This window comes from Salvelinus namaycush, chromosome 26, assembly GCF_016432855.1.
Source record: "Salvelinus namaycush isolate Seneca chromosome 26, SaNama_1.0, whole genome shotgun sequence".
Lineage (NCBI taxonomy): Eukaryota > Metazoa > Chordata > Actinopteri > Salmoniformes > Salmonidae > Salvelinus > Salvelinus namaycush.
Genome location: NC_052332.1, coordinates 15,511,504 through 15,532,840, shown reverse-complemented (window position 1 = coordinate 15,532,840; position 21,337 = coordinate 15,511,504). Strand labels below are relative to the sequence as shown.

General features: G+C 44.6%; 2 protein-coding genes across 2 annotated transcripts; one reads left to right on the top strand and one right to left on the bottom strand.

Annotated features, from left to right (window-relative positions):
* Window positions 1-2,143: 2,143 nt before the first annotated feature.
* On the top strand, window positions 2,144-15,494 carry LOC120021874 (alpha-(1,3)-fucosyltransferase 7-like). The gene is made up of 2 exons (XM_038965719.1): window positions 2,144-2,337; window positions 12,028-15,494. The coding sequence occupies exon 2, from the start codon at window positions 12,070-12,072 to the stop codon at window positions 13,132-13,134; it is 1,065 nt and encodes a 354-aa protein (XP_038821647.1). The 5' UTR covers window positions 2,144-2,337; window positions 12,028-12,069; the 3' UTR covers window positions 13,135-15,494.
* Window positions 14,737-17,013, bottom strand: LOC120021873 (POU domain, class 5, transcription factor 1-like). The gene is made up of 5 exons (XM_038965717.1): window positions 16,258-17,013; window positions 16,011-16,122; window positions 15,646-15,776; window positions 15,218-15,382; window positions 14,737-14,991 (listed from the first exon to the last, which is right to left on the bottom strand). Exons 1-5 carry the CDS (start codon window positions 17,011-17,013, stop codon window positions 14,737-14,739), a joined length of 1,419 nt encoding a protein of 472 aa, XP_038821645.1.
* Window positions 17,014-21,337: the final 4,324 nt, after the last annotated feature.

Here is a 21,337-nt window from a genome sequence, read left to right as displayed (position 1 = left end):
GGTCCTGGGGCTCTGTCACAAACGCAAACAGACCTCACAGAGCCCCAGGACAGCAACACAATTAGACCCAACCACATCATGAGAAAACACAAAGATAATTATTTGACACATTGGAAAGAATTAACAAAAAAACAGAGCAAACTGGAATGCTATTTGGCCCTAAACAGAGAGTACACAGTGGCAGAATACCTGACCACTGTGACTGACCCAAACTTAAGGCAAACTTTGGCTATGTACAGACTCAATGAGCATAGCCTTGCTATTGAGAGAGGACGCCAGAGCATGTCTTCTCTTGAGAGCCAGGTCTGCCTATGTGCACACTGCCCACAAAATGAGATGGAAACTGAGCTGCACTTCCTAACCTCCTGCCAAATAAATGTATGACCATATTACATGTCACACCCTGATCTGTTCCACCTGTCTTTGTGATTGTCTCCACCCCCCTCTAGGTGTCGCCCATCTTCCACATTATCCCCAGTGTATTTATACCTGTGTTCTCTGTTTGTCTGTTTCCAGTTCATTTTGTTTCGTTAAACCTTCCAGCATTTGTTCCCCTGATCCTGTCTGTTCTTGCTCCTGTTTTCTAGTCCTTCCCGGTTTTGACCGTTCTGCCTGCCCTGACCCTGAGACTGCCTGCTGTTCTGGACCCTTTTGCACCCTCTCTGGATTACTGATCTCTGGCGGGCTTTGACCTGTCGTTTGCCTGCCCCTGTACTAGAAATAAACGTTTGTTTCTTTGACACTGTCATACCTTAAACCTGATAAGCGACACATAATTCCCTCAGATTATACAGATCCACAAAGAATTTGAAAACAAACCCAATTTTGATAAACTCCCATATCGATTGGGTGAAATACCACAGTCTGCCATCACAGCAGTAATATGTGTGACCTCTTGCCACGAGAAAAGGGCAACCAGTGAAGAACAAACACCATTGTTAATACAACCCATATTTATGTTAATTTCCACCCCCCCTTTCCCCTTTTAATTATTATTATTTTGGAACTTCTGTGAGTGTAATGTTTACTGTTCATTTTTATTGTTGGCACTATCTAACTGTTAATGTTTATCAAGGAGTTTTGGTTATTCAGCGATAAGAAAAAAGCACATTTAAAGTGCCAATGGAAACATAGGGTATCTAGGGCTGTGGACAGTGCAGCTGTTATCAAGTTAAATATAAATATATCTGGCTAGAGAGGGGGTATCTGGGGAGAGATGGCTAGGCACCTGCTCATATGTAGCTGGACAGTCATGGCTTAAGGTGGACGGACTGTGTGAAGGACCATACTTCCCCCACAACAGCCATCAGTGACAGGCAGTGACTGACCAGTAACCAGAGAGCCAGACAACAACCAGAGGGTGGGGACCACTGGACCACTACACTGGACCACTACACAGGACCACTGGGTGCCACTGCAACAATGATTGTGTGCACATTATTTTGAAAGTACATGTAATCGACAGTCTTTTCAGTTGCAACTGTCTTCACAAGTGCATGCCTGGGCCCCTCTTGGTTTCCTGATTTCTCAGAAGAGTTTAGAGAAGTGGAACATATAAAGTGGTTTTAGTTTTGTCGCAATACGCTATTGTATTGGGGAATCAGGATGAGATAGATGGTTAGTTTCCTCTCTCTGACATTTGCGCTTACTGAACAATACATAACAATTCAACGTCTAGTTCACAATTGTTCAATATAATGTCATTGAAACTTTGATTTTACCAGTGCGTGCCCAGTGGGTAGCTTGATCTCTTTTCTTCTGATAATCTGCTGAACCTATTTTATCATACAACTTGACTCTAAAAAGGCTGGCTATAAACGATTACATGTGAAACTTGTTAAAAGCCCTCTGAGATATCCAAAAAGGCTACTGTATCTGAATACGTTCTCCCCTACTTATAAGTTGTGTTTTAAACGGGCAAATACAGGTACTTCGCTGAGGTTAATCATTATGGACGACGAAATACAGACTCTGCCAACCTCTTTGTCTTCATTATCACTATGGCCAAAGCAGAGTCTGGTAAACATACCATTCGACTGAGAGGACAGAAAATGAGAAGAGAGAGAGAGAGAGCGAGAGAGAAAGAGAGTGTGAGAGAGAAAGAGCGAAGCGAGAGAGAGAGAGAGCAAGAGACAGAGAGCGAGAAAGAGCACATAGTGCTGCAGTGCCCACAGACCCCACATCCTGATAGAGTTGTCTTTCAATCATAACCCAGAGCAGCACAGCTTTTTCACCTCTGCTTTTGGTGGACACTCTCTGAGCAGGGTCCTCATCAAGACCTCAGCAAGAACAGACGACTGGGACTCCACATCCACTGACCCACAGCCCACCTCCCAGGTTGGTGGATAGAGATGGACAGAATGACAGTGCTGTCAACAGCATGTTTCAAAAGGAGTTTTGATGTTTTATTCTCTCTTTCACTCTGTATTGCATATTGTACAATGATTTGATTCCAGTAGTAAAATATGAATCTTAGTTGTGAAGTTGTCTCTCTTTTACTGCCACTATTTCAGTTTCTCTTATATGTGAGGCTTGTGGTTGAAACTACACTGCTTGTCAGAGGTTGCATGTGTTGTACATCGAATGTTTCATCTACTGTGCAACGATCTGGAAACTCACGTAATGAAAAGATAACGTTTGAGTTACAGCTTTGTTTAGTTTTTGTATACTTAATTTCAAACAGATCTTTCAAATATAGATGTTTTTTCCCCCAAAGTCAGTGGATAGGGCGGGCAAATTGTGTATGGTTCCGTATGGCGGTATTTACACACTAACCGTCAGGCACTTGTACAGATAGGGCTCTACCTGTGCGGAGCATATGCCCCTTTGCCTTTCCAGTTTGCCTTTCCAGTCTCCAAAATGTCCTTTAGGGTGGTGGAATAATTTCCATCAAAATGATTTTGTCATTGTTGTTCAGAACCCACTGTCCGCAAGTCGTCGTCAAATTCGCCACCTCACCCCGTCCATTGGTTGCGCCAGTTAATCTGCCCTGTATGGAGATCACCCGCGCCCGGTTGCGCCTCTCAGCGAGCGCCCGGTACCCAAATCTGCATGCAGGTCCAGTGCCAGAACGAATCAGTTAGATGGGCATTTGATTTCTTCTTATAGGCGGGACGTTTTTTTTCACGGGACCTGTTATAATAAAGTTTGGGGAAGTTTACAATTTATCCTACCACTTCTACCTATCTGCGTGCTAGTTGTGATAATTTTTTCGTGGAGCAGTTTCATTTCAATAATAACGTTTTAATTTCTAAAAAGTATTGTCATCATACAAATATGAATAAAAACAAAACATCTAAAAGTTACAATTCAACTAATGCTAGAGCACAAATACCGCGAGTTAGGAGTTCCAAGATGGCGTAGCAGTCAGACGTCTTTGTCTTCGTCCTGTCGTGTCCCTTGTATATATCTTTTTACATATTTTTCTTCGCATATCTTTTCAAAATATTTTCCTAAACCTCAACTTCTAAATACTCTCCTGCAACCCGCCTCAGCCAATGTGGCGTGGATCTGCTTTTCTTCTAAATTATTTCTATTTACTTCGGATCTGGAATCCCTCAACTGAAGCTAGTCAGCTAACTACCTACCAGCTATCAGTTAGCAAACCATTGCTAGCGGTCATCAGCTGACCTTTAGCTCAGAAAGCTCTCGGCAGTTCGAACAACGTGACTCAAACCAGAGCATAACGGACCTATTTCTCTCCATATCCCCGGATTCCTACCGCAAACTCAGAAAATGTTCATCTGGATCTTCGCAACTACCTAACCGCAATCCCGGGTGACCACTTCTGGCTAGCGTTTCCATCACAGAGCAAGCACCAATTAGCCTGAAACTAGCTATGCCAGGGCTCCTGTGCTACCACTGAAGCCCACTCCTGGGCTACAATATCCGGACCCCTTCTACTGCTGGTACGGGGCACGGAACCCCGCCGATCCTCTACGACTGGAATACCGACATAATCTGCCCGAGGACTCCAACAGGCCCCTCAGGCGCGACGCCCGCTGAAGGCCCATTCTGCTAACCTGCTAGGCCTGCTAACTACCTAGAGCTACTTGGAACCCTACTAACTCCACGACTGGTCTATCGAAGTCACCGCACGAAGAGGCAAAAACAGACTTACCCCCATCGCGACGTTCCCCAAAGGCTAACTTGCCTGCCCCGGTCTGCTAACTGCTAGCTTGCCTGCCCCGGTCTGCTAACTGCTAGCCCCTGCTAACTGCTTGCTTGCTAACCCGGTCTGCTAACTGCTAGCTTGCCAGCCCCGGTCTGCTAACTGCTAGCTTGTTTAGTCCCGGCCTACTAACTGTTAGCTTGTTAGCATCGGCCTGCTAACTGTCTGAATCGCCGTGTCCCCAGTCAGCCCAACCACTCACTGGACCCATATGTTGACTTGGCTACGCATGCCTCTCTCTAATATCAATATGCCTCATCCATTACTGTCCTGGTTAGTGATTACTGTCTTATTTCACTGTAGAGCCTCTAGCCCTGCTCAATATGCCTTAACCAACCATGTTGTTCCGCCTCCTACATATGCTATGACATCACCTGGTTTAAACGTCTCTAGAGACTATCTCTCTCATCATTACTCAATGCCTAGGTTTACCTCCAATGTACTCACATCCTACCTTAGTAACCTGCTTCTTTTACTCTCTGTTCCGAACGTGCTAGACGGCCAGTTCGTATAGCATTTAGCCGTACCCTTATCCTACTTCTCCTCTGCTCCTCTGGTGATGTAGAGGTTAATCCAGGTCCTGCAGTGCCTAGCCCCACTCCCCAGGTGCTCTCATTTGTTGACTTCTGTAACCGTAAAAGCCTTGATTTCATGCATGTTAACATTAGAAGCCTACTCCCTAAGTTTGTTTTACTCACTGCTTTAGCACACTCTGCCAACCCGGATGTCTTAGCCGTGTCTGAATTCTGGCTTAGGAAAACCACCAAAACCCTAAAATCTCCATCGTCAACTATAACATTTTCCGCCAAGATAGAACTGCCAAAGGGGGCGGTGTTACAATATACTGCAAAGATAGCCTGCAGAGTTCTGTATTACTATCCTAGTCTATACCCAAACAATTCAAGCTTCTACTTCTAAAAATTCACCTTTCCAGAAACAAGTCTCTCACTGTTGCCGCTTGCTTTAGACCTCCCTCTGCCCCCAACTGTGCCCTCGATACCATATGTGAATTGATTGCCCCCCATCTATCTTCTGAGCTCGTGCTACTAGGTGACCTAAACTGGGACATGCTTAACACCCCGGCCATCCTACAATCTAAGCTTGATGCCCTCAATCTCACACAAATTATCAATGAACCTACCAGGTACAACTCCAAATCTGTAAGCACGGGCACCCTCATAGATGTCATCCTAACTAACTCGCCCTCCAAATACACCTCTGCTGTTTTCAATCAAGATCTCAGCGATCACTGCCTCATTGCCTGCCTCCGTAATGGGTCTGCGACCAAACGACCACCCCTCATCACTGTCAAACGCTCCCTAAAACACTTCTGCGAGCAGGCCTTTCTAATCGACCTGGCATGACATTGACCTGGAATGACATTGACCTCATCCCGTCAGTAGAGGATGCCTGGTTATTCTTTAAAAGTGCCTTCCTCACCATCTTAAACAAGCATGCCCCATTTAAAAAATGTAGAACTAGGAACAGATATAGTCCTTGTTTCACTCCAGACCTGTCTGCCCTTGACCAGCACAATAACATCCTGTGGCGTTCTGCATTAGCATCAAATAGCCCCTGTGATATGCAACTTTTCAGGGAAGTTAGGAACAAATATACACAGGCAGTTAGGAAAGCAAAGGCTAGCTTTTTCAAACAGAAATTTGCATCCTGTAGTACTAACTCAAAAAAGTTCTGGGACACTGTAAAGTCCATGGAGGATAAGAGCACCTCCTCCCAGCTGCCCACTGCACTGAGACTAGGTAACACTGTCACCACTGATAAACCCTCCACAACAACCCGCCAATTTTGCAGCCCCCACCATTTCTCCTCAATAATGCACCCCCCACAGCAACTTGCCCAAGCCCCCACCATTTCTCTTTCACCCAAATCCAGATAGCTGATGTTCTGAAAGAGCTGCAAAATCTGGACCCCTACAAATCAGCCGGGCTAGACAATCTGGACCCTCTCTTTCTAAAATTATCTGCCGAAATTGTTGCAACCCCTATTACTAGCCTGTTCAACCTCTCTTTCGTATCGTCTGAGATTCCCAAAGATTGGAAAGCTGCCGTGGTCATCCTCCTCTTCAAAGGGGGTGACACTCTATACCCAAACTGCTACAAACCTATATCTATCCTATCCTGTCTTTCTAAGGTCTTCGAAAGCCAAGTTAACAAACAGATTACCGACCATTTCGAATCCCATCGTACCTTCTCCGCTATGCAATCTGGTTTCAGAGCTGGTCATGGGTGCACCTCAGCCACGCTGAAGGTCCTAAACAACATCATAACCGCCATCGATAAGAGACATTACTGCGCAGCTGTATTCATCGACCTGGCCAAGGCTTTCGACTCTGTCAATCACCACATTCTTATTGGCAGACTCGACAGCCTTGCTTTCTCAAATGATTGCCTTGCCTGGTTCACCAACTACTTCTCTGATAGAGTTCCGTGTGTCAACTCGGAGATCCTGTTGTCCGGACCTATGGCAGTCTCTATGGGGGTGCCACAGGGTTCAAGCCTCGGGCCGACTCTCTTCTCTGTATACATCAATGATGTTGCTCTTGCTGCTGGTGATTCTCTGATACACCTCTACGCAGACGACACCATTCTGTATACTTCTGGCCCCTCTTTGGACACTGTGTTAACTAACCTCCAGACGAGCTTAAATGCCATACAACTCTCCTTCCGTGGCCTCCAACTGCTCTTAAACGCAAGTAAAACTAAATGCATGCTCTTCAACTGATCACTGCTCGCACCTGCTCGCCCGTCCAGCATCACTACTCTGGACGACTCTGACTTAGAATATGTGGACAACTACAAATACCTAGGTGTCTGGTTAGACCTCCATCCAGACTCACATTAAGCATCTCCAATCCAAAATTAAATCTAGAATCGGCTTCCTATATCGCAACAAAGCATCCTTCACTCATGCTTCCAAACATACCCTCGTAAAACTGACCATCCTACCGATCCTCGACTTCGGTGATGTCATCTATAAAATAGCCTCCAACACTCTACTCAACAAACTGGATGCAGTCTATCACAGTGCCATCCGTTTTGTCACCAACGCCCCATACACTACCCACCATTGCGACCTGTACGCTCTCGTTGGCTGGCCCTCGCTTCATACTCGTCGCCAAACCCGCTGGCTGCAGGTTATCTACAAGTCTCTGCTAGGTAAAGCCCCACCTTATCTCAGCTCACTGGTCACCATAGCAGCACCCACTCATAGCACGCGCTCCAGCAGGTATGTCTCACTGGTCACCCCCAAAGCCAATTCCTCCTTTGGCTGCCTCTCCTTCCAGTTCTCTGCTGCCAATGACTGGAACGAACTACAAAAATCTCTGAAAGTGGAAACACTTATCTCCCTCACTAGCTTTAAGCACCAGCTGTCAGAGCAGCTCACAGGTTACTGCACCTGTACATAGCCCATCTATAATTTAGCCCAAACAACTACCTCTTCCCCTACTGTATTTATTTTGCTCCTTTGCACCCCGTTATTTCTATTTCTACTTTGCACATTCTTCCACTGCAAATCTACCATTCCAGTGTTTTACTTGCTATATTGTATTTACCTCGCCACTATGGCCTTTTGTGCCTTCACCTCCCTTATCTCACCTCATTTGCTCACATTGTATATAGACTTATTTTTCTACTGTATTATTGACTGTATGTTTTGTTTATTCCATGTGTAACTCTGTGTTGTTGTATGTGTCGAATTGCTATGCTTTATCTTGGCCAGGTCGCAGTTGCAAATGAGAACTTGTTCTCTACTAGCCTACCTGGTTAAATAAAGGTGAAATAAAAATAAAAATAAAAACCTGCCTTGCCATATGGACACATTGATAGCCTACACCATGATCCAATGCCAGGTAACCAAATTAGCGCATGGAACTCAGAGATAGCCTATAGACCAATGCAGCAGTAGATCTATAACTTCCATTGTCAACTAAGTAAAATACATAGGCCTCAAACCTACAAAATAAAAACATTTGAAAATATCCTGATGAAAATTCAGGTTATTTCACTATTGCTAGTGAAGTGCAACATTGCATGAACTCGGCAGGTTGGTGTGCTCAGGCACGTGCTCACTCAATGTTATTAGTACAGAGAATGCGCACATTCTCATTACTCACATGCAGCACTCCAAACAAAAGACATGGGGGAAAAATTATAAAACTCCTAAATTATGGTTATGAAAAAAAGCAGGTTGTGAACTCTGCAAACATGGGTTGCACTCAGAGAATGAGAATGGTAAATGACTGTAATACATGCATAAACAGAAATGAATGTAACCAAATGAGGGTGATTAATGGTACATTTACTATGCCTACTGGTTACACACACTACCAGTCAAAAGTTTTAGAACACCTACTCATTGAAGGGTTTTTCTTTATTTTTACTATTTTCTTCATTACAGAATAATAGTTAAGACAACAAAATATTACGAAATAACACATAGGAATACTTTTCCAACAGTCCACATATGCTGAGAACTTTGGTTGCTTTTCCTTCACTCTGCAGTCCGACTCATCCCAAACCATCTTAATTTGGTTGAGGTTGGGGGATTGTGTAGACCAGGTCATCTGATGCAGCACTGCATCACTCTCCTTCTTGGTCAAATAGTCCTTACACAGCCTGGAGGTGTGTTGGGTCACTGTCCTGTTGAAAACAAATGATAGTACCACTAAGCCCAAACCAGATGGGATGACGTATCGCTGCAGAATGCTGTGGTAGCCATGCTGGTTATGGGTGCCTTGAATTCTAAATAAATCACAGTGTCGCCAGCAAAGTACCCCCAAACCATAACACCTCCACGCTTTACGGTGGGACATACAGAGATCATCCGTTCACAAAGATATGGCGGTTGGGACCAAAAATGTCAAATTTGGACTCTAGACCAAAGGACACATTTCCACCGGTCTAATGTCCATTGCTCATGTTTCTTGGCCCAGTAATTCGACCATGAAGGCCTGATTCACACAGTCTTGATGTTGAGATGTCTGTTACTTGAACTCTGTGAAGCATTTATTTGGGCTGCAATTTTTGAGGCTGGTATCTCTAATGAACTTATCCTCTGCAGCAGAGGTAACTCTTGGTCTTCCATTCCTGTGGCGGTCCTCATGAGAGCCAGTTTCATCATAGTGCTTTATGTTTTTTGAGACGACATTTGAATAAACTTTTTAAAGTTCTTGAAATGTTCCATATTGACTGACCTTCATGACTTAAAGTAATGAAGGATTGTAATTTCTCTTTGCTTATTTGAGCTGTTCTTGCCATAATATAGACTTGGTCTTTTACCACAAATGAACTGTTAACAAGGAACACCTGTTAATTGAAATGCATTCCAGGTGACTACCTCATGAAGCTGGTTGAGAGAATGCCAAGAGTGTGCAAAGCTGTCATCAAGGCAAAGGGTGGCTATTTGAAGAATCTATTTCTTTAACACTTTTTTGGTTACTACATGAATACATATGTGTTATTTCATAGTTGTGCTGTCTTCACTATTATTCTACAATGTAGAAAATAGTACAAATAAAGAAAAACCCTGACATGAGTAGGTGTTCTAAAATGCTTGACAGGTCGTGTATGTAATAGTTTTAGACAATTTTTTTCAACAATCAAAGGGCAAACAATTCACACAATGAATGTACAAGAATTGCTGGGAGACAGCGAAGCACAGAGAGCTGAGTGCATGTATTTGAGAGAGATGCCCATATCTTCGCCACACACCCCTCCCCTTCTTTTTGTCTCAACATTTTAAATTATACTCAAGACACATTATCTTCACAGATTTTAGATGCTTTTCACTGACAGCCTCAACTCAATAATCAGCCTATTACGCTGCCCAAATTGCTGGCTTCCCAAATGGTATAAGAAGCTAATGATCCACTAAGTCAAGCTCTCTGGTAAAGTATTTTGAATGTTTTTATTTAGACAGGAGTAATTAGTTTCATTTGGCAAAACATCAATTTACTTTAGGGTAAGCCAACATCTGAACAGTGCACTCGCCCAACTTTCCTTTCTAATTCGCAAGTGGCTGAAACCAGAGATCTGTATACAATGACCTGATGCACATGTCTCCTCCCTAACAATGCCAGTCATTGTCACAAAGACAGGAATGAAGACGACAAGCCTAGGTCTGCATATTACACCCACAGAAACCTATTGGACTTATTCAGGACACATTTTGGCAAGAGTGAACCCTCTCGCGAGCTAAACAGCATCGCTCTGTCTTCTATATGTAGAACATGTATCTGAAGCTGTCTGCCCAGAAACAGTATGACATGACATACTTCTTTTGTCCAGACAGTATCAGATACATGATCAACACATACGGAGACAGAGGGGCGCTGTTTCACTCGCTCGGATTCTTTATCTGAGATTGATGCGTCTCTGTCAGTGCGCATCTCGGTCAAATAAATTATCAATATTTAATTTGGACGGGCAAGGGCTCATGGTTAGGGCCCGCAGGTAGCCTAGTGGTTAGAGCGTTGGGCCAGTAACCGAAAGGTTGCTAGATCAAATCCCTGAGCTGACAAGGTCAAAATCTGTCATTCTGCTCTTGAACAAGGCAGTTAACCCACTATTCCTAGGCCATCATTGTGAATAAGAATTTGTTCTTAACTGACTTGCCTAGTTAAATATAAAATTTGAAATATTGCTGGCCCTGCATGCATGGCTTGAGAGAGTTGGTCGCTGGACGAGTGTGTGTAGCTAGCTACTTAGTTTAAACATCAACAGTATAACACTTGATTTAGCCTACATAATCATCATCAATATTTGGTCTGGTTGCCTGACGCTCAGCAGAGAAAGGCAGAAAGACACAGAGAGGTAAATCACAATCAGTAAAAGAAATCAAGCTAGCTAACTAGCAGATTTACATCAATGACGAGCCAATAGCCTGCCCTCTTTCCCCATTTGTTTTTCATTTTGAGCAACTGCCCCTGAAAGATCTGTGCATGGCCCTGCTAAACCCTAACCTAATCATAACCATAACACTAAATGCAGGGTCATTATTGGTCATTGTCAGAGTCAATACTGTATATTAACAGATGCAGTATATTGACAACTGTGTCATCATGTACAAAACATGAGTAATGATGATATAATCCATTGTAAATAGCAGGTCTGGTCATACTCATCATCCATTGAGTCATTGACACAAGAAGGCACAAACAAGACAGTTCAGAAGGGGTTTAACCTACATGAGCTAAGTGGATTCTAATGTTTCTCAAACGCATCTGTTGAATAACATCCCAGTCCTTGATCTGTGGTCTCGCCAACTCCATTGCTCTCATCAAACCAAACATTGAGCTCAATGTATTATGATAGCAGTGTGATCACTTCCTGTCTCCCTCTGGCCCTGAACACACCCAGTGTCTTTATCACAGGAAGGCAGTGTGACAAAGTGACATTGGGACAACCACAGACTTGGGAGGGATAGACAACCACAATGCAGGAAGCAAAATGTAACACGCAACACAACCAAAAGAAACTCAATCTTCAACTGATCACTCCCATCTTTGACGAAGACTACTCCCAATATGGAAATTGAGACGGTAGAGATGGTGACAAATTAGAAAAAAGTGCATCAAGCTGCTACATGGAGATACATAGCTAGAGTCATTCAGCCTTTTAGAACCTCCAAATCAACCACTCCCTGTATGTCTAATAATACCATGGGATGGATGGCAGGAGGTGACACAATAAAATGAGAACAAAATGTTTCTTTTGCAAGCAGATAGAGGACCAAGCAATGATGTTCTACTGACAGTATGACTAGAGTGATAAGGCCAGTAAGTGGACTACTGTGTACAGATTAACTAAATCCTGTGTTCTCTGTTCATTTCCCAGCAGTGAAAGAACCCTGATGACCAACAAGGGTTCAGTTCTACTATGGGATCCCCCTCATTCTTCTTCAGGCTCTTCCTCTTCATCACCTGCCTGGTCCATCTCCTGTACTTTCTAAGTGTGTATGGGTGGGGTCTATACTCTGACAGAAGCCACATTGTCACAGGGAACCTCACCATCCTCCTGTGGCATTGGCCCTTCGGCCCGTCCTACAGCCTGAAGGGAGACGTGTGCTGGGACAGGTACCGTATCACTGGCTGCCGTCTGGTGGACCAGCGCTCCCTCTACCCCAGCGCTGACCTGGTGGTCTTCCACCACAGAGAGCTGATGACGGGCCAGGAGCGGCTGCCGTTCCACCTCCCCCGGACGAGGCACCAGAAGTGGGTCTGGCTCTCCCTGGAGTCCCCTGACAACAATGGAGACCTGAAGCCCTTCAATAACGTGTTCAACTGTACCATGTCCTACCGCCGTGATGCCGATTTCACCATACCATATGGAAAGCTGGTGCCGAAGGACAGAGATACTGGTAATTACAGTAGGACAGAGAACGTCATTCCTAAAAATAAGTCCCCTCTGGCCTGCTGGGTGGTTAGTAACTACAACCCCCAGCAAAAGAGGAGCTTGGTTTACAATAGCCTGAGGGAAAGCATCAAAGTGGAGGTGTATGGGCAATGGGATGGGAGAGTACTGGCCCCCAGCAACTTGCTGCCCACCATCTCACGCTGCTACTTCTACCTGGCCTTCGAGAACTCCATCTCCAAGGATTACATCACTGAGAAGCTCTGGCGGAACGCTTACCAGGCAGGGGCGGTGCCTGTGGTTCTGGGTCCGCCTCCAAATGACTACATGGCTGTGGCCCCGCCCAACTCCTTCATCCACATTGAGAACTTTACATCCACTAAGGAGCTGGGGAACTATCTCAGCCAGCTAATACTAAACAAGGAGAGTTATGCTGGGTACTTTGCGTGGCGGCGTAGCCATCAAGTGAAAGTGTACACAGACTGGAGGGAGAGGCTTTGTAGCATCTGCCCCCAGTATCACATCCTGCCTGCTCAGAAGGTGTACCGTGACCTGGAGGCCTGGGCCAGGTGGGGACACCAAGTCCGCTGACAGATCCTCAAAGTCTTTCTGCATCCCAAATGAGCTCCTATTCCAGTGCATTGCTTTTGAACAGGTCCCATAAGTACACCACCCTGTAAAAATGTACAGCTTCAGAAGCATCAGTCATCTATGATCAGTGCTTTTCACATGCATGGACATGTTTCAATGAGTCAGTAAATCACACATTGAGTGACAGAACTTTCCTGTGTGTTATATTCCCACACTCTGCCAATAACCAGTGTTCCTATTTTCCTTCCCCACTCCCAGCAAAATGACTTGAGAAATGGCTCTTTGACCATTTTAATTGATAAATCACAGTAAGGTACTTAAACAGCAGAACTGAACCAAAGCAATGTGTTACAGTACCAAAGCATACTCAGTGCAGAAGTTACAGGAAAAGGGAATATACCAATCCAAACATTAACGACACTTGTATAATGCGTGGATATGAGATTGACAATACTTATTGCAAGGCGTTCACTGTAAAGCATAACACCGGCGACGTAAAAACCTTAACTGAGAACCAAAGCACAAAACGTAAATTGTCAACTTGGAGTAATTGTAACTACACAGGAGGTTGGAATGGAAAATAAAGTAAAGTATTTAAATGCGTGGTGGAAAATATACAGATAACATCTTTAGGTTTCCCCAGAGAAATAGCCAGTTTCAATAAATTATCAGATAGGATTGCGTAAAAACATGTCACAAGAGATCGGAGTCAGAAGAGGAAATGACTTTAAATACACATTAAGGCACGAGATTGTGACATGGTCATTTTTAGAAAGATCAATGCAACTATTATAGGATTGCGGACACTGGTTGAGGGGCAGTACTCAATGCCCCACTCGACAGACATCCTGCCGTTTGTCCCCTTGGTGCAACATGAACTACGGTTCCAGTTTTAAAATAATAAAATCACTTAAGTTAGTCAGTGTACAACAGATGAAAAAGACATTCATGGGTAACAAAACATACCAGAATTCTCAGCAAGACAAGTAAACTGTATGTGTCATACTTCCACTATTAAAGTATTCCTTCTGAACAAGACAAAGAATACTTATAGAAACTCTAGATAAGACAACTGTCACCTGAAAATAGCTAGCCACTGGAGGATAAGACGGGACAACGATATTCAAGATAAAGAAATAAAAAATATCAAAAGGTCAGACTCAACAAAACCACAACTTTGTGCAAAGCCATCTCATACTGGATTCAGAGCCGATGGGCAAACCCTCCCCATCCCTTAAATAGTCATGATGCTGGCTGGGGCATCAAGCGTTGTGCAGATGACTCGCAGCTGAACTGGGTGGGAGGCAAGGCACAACAGATGAAAAGTCAACATGAAGCAGAGACAAGGCAGTGTCAAGATTCCCTGGCCTTAAAGACACCAGGAAGTTCCAGCTTTGAGCCATTTATTTACTGGCCTACAAGCCCCCGCTCACTTGACTTGCTCTCCGTGGTCCAGAGGGACTAGGGTGTGGTAGAACTGCATATGGAGGACAACAGCCTGGGTTGGTGGGGACTGAAGGAATAAAGAGAGGTAGCCATGTTGGGTGGGGAAGGGAAGAGGTGGCCACATGGCCCGGGCCAGTTTGGAGAACTGGAACCTGTTTAGCTTGTCAGGTGACCCACCAGTCCAGGGTGCAGGGCCTGCTTAAAGACATCTGGCCTCTGGAGGGGGGGCATGTAGAAGGTGGGGCCCCCAGGGTGGCTGGAGAGAGAGTACCCCTGCCCAGGCAGGGGGGAGTGAGCCATGTGCGGGGGAGGGGGGCTCTGCTCATAGTACTGTCCTTCACACTCCTCATCGAATGGAAGGGCCAGGCGCTTGCCCTTCTGTCTGCGGTTACAGAACCACACACGCACCACCTGCCAAAAACAACATAAGTCACATGCTGACCAAAAAGTATTTCCACACCTCTTATATTAGAAATACAGAACTTAATAGGGTCAGAAGTTAACAGCACTAAGATTCAAACCATGTCAACACAAGCAAGAAAGCATTTTCCATAAATGCATGTAAGAGGAACTTAAAAGCCATGCAGGGTTGAGGAAGTAAAAGGAAGTAAGTGATGGCCAGCTGTATGGGACTCACATCTCTCTCCAGACACAGGTCATCAGCAATGTGTGTGATCTCCTGGGTGTTCGGTTTGGGACACTTGACAAAGTAGGACTCCAGAGCAGTGCGCACCGACCCCTCCAGACTGGTCCTCCGCTTCCTCTTCCTGGTGTCCACAAATACCCGCTCGATCTTGTACATCTGGGGACAAACATGAAATTACATTTAGACTGGGACATGGCAGTGTGCTTTGGTCCATTCCAGGGGTGGTAATACTATGGTGCCCCTCAACCTCCCCTATTCAGCTTTTGCGTTATTTAATGGTGAACATTGTCTAATAAATATTACCTTGGTTGCTCATGGAAATGTATGCATTTTCTATCCTCAAGATGGCATCCTACACTCCACAAACCTGACCGCTTTCGAGCAGATGGGTTTCTAAACTACAACCAACATATACTCACATCCTGGGGGTTGTCCGAGGTCTCAGCCTCATTCAGCCATCTCCGGAGCAGGGGCTTCAGCTTGCACATGTTCTTGAAACTAAGCTGGAGCGCTTCAAAGCGGCAAATTGTAGTCTGGCTGAACATCTTGCCTAAACAGAGAACAAGTTGTCATCAGTAGTTGAAGTCACTGCAACTACAGTACCTTCAGTGAAGGAAATGAATATTGCTTCAACTCATATGAGGAAACTGTAGTCTAAGTCAATTTAATGAGACACTCAGTAAGTTCAGAGGGCAAAGAATTGCATTCACCACATACACCAACTCAATGGCACAGAAGGGAAAGGTTATGTATGGATAGTATTCAACACAGCAGGAAAACTCACCATAAAGGTTGCCTAGGGCCAGGCCCACATCTGCTTGTGTGAAACCCAGAGTAATACGCTTGTGCTTCAGCTCCTTGGCAAACTGTTCCAGCTCCTCAGTTGAAAGGTTCTCCTGTTAGAGGCAAAATTACTAACCCAGTAGGAAACATTTCACAACGCTCTCTTTGAATGAAACGACAAGTTGCAGTGTAAACGCATAATAGTACAATGACTATAGGATAACAGTACATAGGCCCGTTTGACTCACCTCCTCTTCCGAGTCACTGCACCCGCCGCTGGAGGAACCACTGCTCCGGGTAGAGATTTGCGCCTGAGGCGCTTGGGCAGTTTGGCTTGCGTTCCCGTTGAAGAACGTGACCCCGGGTAACCCATTACTGGGGGGTGAGGGCGAGAGAGATGGGGACGATGAAGACGATGTTGAGGGTATGGAGTTGAGGTTTTGAGTATTGGTATTCGCAGCCGTGGTGTGGGGAAATCCGGGCCAAAACGACGAGTTCCATGGGGTCGAGTAGTAAACCCCGTGAGCTACAGCAGACGAAGGTGGAGTTGGATAATGTTGAATCTTTTGCCCATACTCGTCATTGACATCCTTCTCGAGCTTTATTTCGGACATCTTGACTTGTTCCCTGGTTTCGGTGTTAGGTTGGCTCAGGTTTGTGGGGTGGGTAGCCGCTGCGACCCCTGCTACTTGGCCGGTGTACTCCGGAGCGGCGATAGGACACCAGTGTTTGGGTTGGCAAAAGTCACCGGCGTGCAAGTCGGAGGCCCTATAGTCACCAGTGCCCGGTGGGAATGGCAAAAAGGTTTGATTGGTTGTTGGAGGCATCCCATTATATGCGGCCTTGTTGAAGAGAAGACTATGATGTTGTAGAACGCCGTGTGGGATCTGGAGCGACGCGCCTCCAAACCCCTCTTGACTCAAGGCCTGGGCGTACATGGCCCGGCTGAAGTCATCAGGCCGGCTGTTGCACTCCGAAGTAGGGCTCTGGGGTCGCTCCGACATTCTCCTTGGTTTGATCTTCTTCGTAAAAGTTCAGGTGATATTCAATGACGCTTGCCGTTTCGAAATAAACCTTTTCAGAAATGCAAGCAGTTTGTTGCCTATGTGCGAGATACCCATCAACTGTAGTCCATTGAATTTCGAGTTGACCACCACCTACTTCACCTTCAAACTCAAACGCCCGTCTCACAACAAACACTCCAGCTCCACAGGTTTTTTTGAATCATCTGGCGCTAGAGGTTGCGATGTTAATTGCCTCGCCTCCCATTGGCCGCGAGAGACAATCACGCACAGCTGATGGTAAATTTGTGAATGAACTTGATTTTTTTTTTCATTCCCCGTGTTAAAATAGTGGGCGTGCTTTCCCATTCGAAACTTTGGAGAAACTTTTTTTTAAAACGACTAAATATAGACTGTTCCTCTTCCTGAGATAAAATGTGAATAATGCAAGCGCAGGTATGCAAAACTCCTGTAAGCAATTAAAGGAAATTATCTTGGAAAAAGTTAGGCTATATGTAGTTCACGGATTCAATGTTGATCCATTTAGTATGTTTACATTACTAATCAGTCGGATATTCAGGGACTGAAGCTAAAATATCTGATATGCATGGGGCATTGTGTGGACTTTGTTTAAAAACTTTACCTTAACGAGCTTTCCTTGGTATACATGCAACCAGATGCATTTAAACAGCAGAATGAAATATTTTGACTATTACTCATTAGAAAGAATGTATAGGTCAAATTGTGATCAAATCAACAATCACATTTAATTCAACAACGTCTTGGGAAATTTGCTGATCATGCTCGATTTTCATGCTTCACTCACATTATATCTATTTTATATTAGAATATCAAGCAATATAGAAAGATTAGTAGGCCTATATGCATTTTTCTTAGCCTATAACCTAAAAATAAAATGTTATTTGTCACATGCTTCGCAAACAACAGATGTAGACTAACAGTGAAATGCTTATTTACGGGCGTTCCCAACAACGCAGAGAGAAAAACAAAATATAAAAATTATAACAGGAGGAATAAATACACAATGAATAACGATGACAGGATGATAAACAGTAACAGCAGCGTATGTGATGAGTCACAGGAGTTATTGCAAAAAGGGTCACTGCAGATAGTCCGGGTAGCTTATTAGCTATTGGTTAACTATTTTACTAGTCTAAAAGAGGAATCCCATTCGATCAAAATCTCAAAATAGCATAGGCCTATCTATTTTCAATTGTGTTTTACATGGTTCTGAAATAAAATGTCAATAAAATCGTTGAAGGAGAATCTATATATATATTTTAATTGGAAATTATAACTGACTCTAAACGCATTTTCTTTGAGCTCTACACACAACACACTGGCCTTATGTGACCCTCATGCGTTATATGTCTATCTTTGATATAGACCTAGTGAAGTTAACTGCTAAATCATTCGATTCATGTTTTGTCTAATTGTACAATATCTGGACCATCCTTTTGGCTGAGAGACAAGGCCTATAATGTGATGGCGCAATTACATGGATATCTGAGATAAACTGAGAATGACTTGTTTCGGGGGGGGGGAAGTCAGTGAGTCTATAAATTAGAAGCAGTCTTACGACATTTCAAAGTAGACAATTAACTCTAAACGAATGATTCACATAATGGTTGAACTTCGCCCAAGAGTGACAACTTTACGCACAATTTACACACACAAGCCGATTTTTGCCCATAGAAAATCAAGACAACGCAGAGGATTTTCATAAAACAACTAAAAGCATCCAGGTGAACTTCTACTATAGCCTTGATTGGTGTATTGAAAATAGTGGAGCGCCATCGCACCGATACAGATGCGCACCCCCAGAGCGAGTCGTTGGTACAGATTGTGGCAGGAAGACGCACCACGGGACGGAGTGGGGGTGTCATTGTGCGACTTGGCCCGGAGGCACCCCGCGGCTTTCAGACCCGGAGTAGCGATGGCGCGACCATTAACTTCTTTACAGACACGAACAATAAGTCGCAGCCCTTTGATTCCGCCCCACACACACCCACCCCCTACCCTGAAACAAACACTCTCCAAGGTTTCGACCAAGCCACAGTCCAGAGAGTGACGTATTTGATGGGGTGGGTGGTTGATGTGACACGAGAGTTATGGCAGTTATGGAATAGCATGTTTTATCATCGTTTTTGTTTCGAATTCTAAACCACCATCCCACTCAATACTACCGGATGATTGTGTCCCTTCTCTATCCAACCTATCCACCTTCAAACACACTGACCCGGCAGATTGAACCAGGAGAGCGGTGCTCTCTCGTTCTCCCCATCTCGCCCTATTACAAAGCCAGGGAGAGGGGACCTTGGAGGCAACAGGAGCCAGTGAAATGCTTAAAAGACATCAAACTCCAGATACTGGCATTGTCCTGTGCCATGGACTTGGGAGGGAATTGTCATGCTAAACGTTGACACTTAGGGTGAAAGTGGGACGGGGTAAGAGGTACAGTGAGGGGGAGGGAGGGTGATCAGGGATTAGCCAAAAGTCAAAGCTGTAAAGATGGTTAATGGTACTGTACACTTCAACACTCACAGAGACAAATCAGACATATCGAGTCTGCACCATGTTCAAATAAGCCCCCTGTACTACAGTGTATTCTAAATGAAAGTAATGCATTATCAGCCATAAGGAGGTGTAAGGGAGAGTCACACATATCTGTGTGTGTAAACAATGTAGTTCAGACACACAGTCACCACTCACCAATGACCCATCCAGGGTGACTGAGAGAGACAATGGAGTATACCGGTACAGCCTGGCTTCAACCATTTAAACCAATATGCTTTAAGTTCATTGCCATAATACTTTAGTTTGTCTTGAATATTTGTTTATATTGCCATCATCCCCTTCTGACTCCATCAGTGGAGAGATTTCATACATTTTTGTCAGTTAGCAGACAAAGGTTAAGTGCCTTGCTCAAGGACACATTGATAGATTTTTCACCTTGGTGATTCAAACCAACGACCTTTCAGTTACTGGCCCAATGTTAACCGCTAGGCTCCCTGCCACCCCATACAGATTGGCTTGCCCAGAAACACTTGTTTATTTGTCCTGGGTGTCTAAGAAGTCACTATGCACCAGGCCATCACAGGGGGATGGTGTATAGGTACTGTATATACACATAACTTCTTATTCAGGCCAGGAGTTTTTCTTGATCAGGAATGAACCTTAGTTTAAGCCTATATACAACAACTAGGCCTTGGAGTTTTCCTGAGCCTTCTCCCTATAGCACCCATAGTAAACCCCCAGTTTTACTCCACAGTCTGCCCACCTCCCCCCTGCCGCCTACCTTCCCCCACAAACAAGACTGATGGCTTTTTGATTTTCTCCCTAACGGCCCTGCCTTTGACACCCACCACCATCCCTCCACCCATCGCAAACTTTCAGCAGTTGACCAATAGCTGCCTCCCTACCACCGTCCACGAGGACAATGGGCTTTAACAGCCCTCGGAAGGCAGCTCAATGGGAACAGTTACAAGAGCCCTCATCCCCTCCCCACCCCTCCCCACACACACACACACACACACACACACACACACACACACACACACACACACACACACACACACACACACACACACACACACACACACACACACACACACACACACACACACACACGCACACACACACACACACACACACACACACACACACACACACACACACACACAGAAAAGTTGAGGGGCAGACGGTTGAAGACCAAAGATGACCACAGTCATCCTTGTCCACCAAAGAGAATTGAGAAGTGTCATAGAAAGTATGATAAAAAATGGTGATGAAAGATGAGAACTAGTGAAACAGTTTTTTATTGGGTGTGGTGTGTGATGTTATACAATACATAAATAGTAAGACAAAGTTGGATGACCGATTCATCCCGCCATGGGGACGCTCAGTTGTCTTATCCCCAGCTCCCAGCCCCTCCCTCTCCAGCCATCCTCCTCTTCATCCTATTTACAATCCTATATACAATCACACACAGCTTAATTTGGCCTTTTTGTGCGGAGTCCATTTCAGTCCTTTAAAGAGTAACATACTTGAGAGATATAGTAGTATTGTAGATTACTTTATCACTGACCTCAACCCAGAGTCTCTCAGAGCGTTTACACTCACTGACACCCCTATCGGATCACAGCAAAATCAATCTACTTGAACAGAGCAATACGCAATCATGAGGCGTCAAAGCCAAAGGAACTGCACAATATTAAGACACGCTATAAATGGAAGGAAAGTATGTGGAAACCTACCAAAAAACAATTAGGCAACAACAAATTCAGTCCCTTTTAGACAACATCCT

Excerpts from the sequence above, each read along its gene's own strand:
- LOC120021874 (XM_038965719.1), top strand. The coding sequence starts at position 12,070 with ATGGGATCCCCCTCATTCTTCTTCAGGCTCTTCCTCTTCATCACCTGC.
- LOC120021873 (XM_038965717.1), bottom strand. The coding sequence starts at position 17,013 with ATGTCGGAGCGACCCCAGAGCCCTACTTCGGAGTGCAACAGCCGGCCT. Across the intron at positions 15,777-16,010 it reads GGCCCTAGGCAACCTTTATG|GCAAGATGTTCAGCCAGACT; the intron begins GTGAGTTTTCCT and ends TTCTCTGTTTAG. Across the intron at positions 14,992-15,217 it reads ACCTGTGTCTGGAGAGAGAT|GTGGTGCGTGTGTGGTTCTG; the intron begins GTGAGTCCCATA and ends TGTTTTTGGCAG.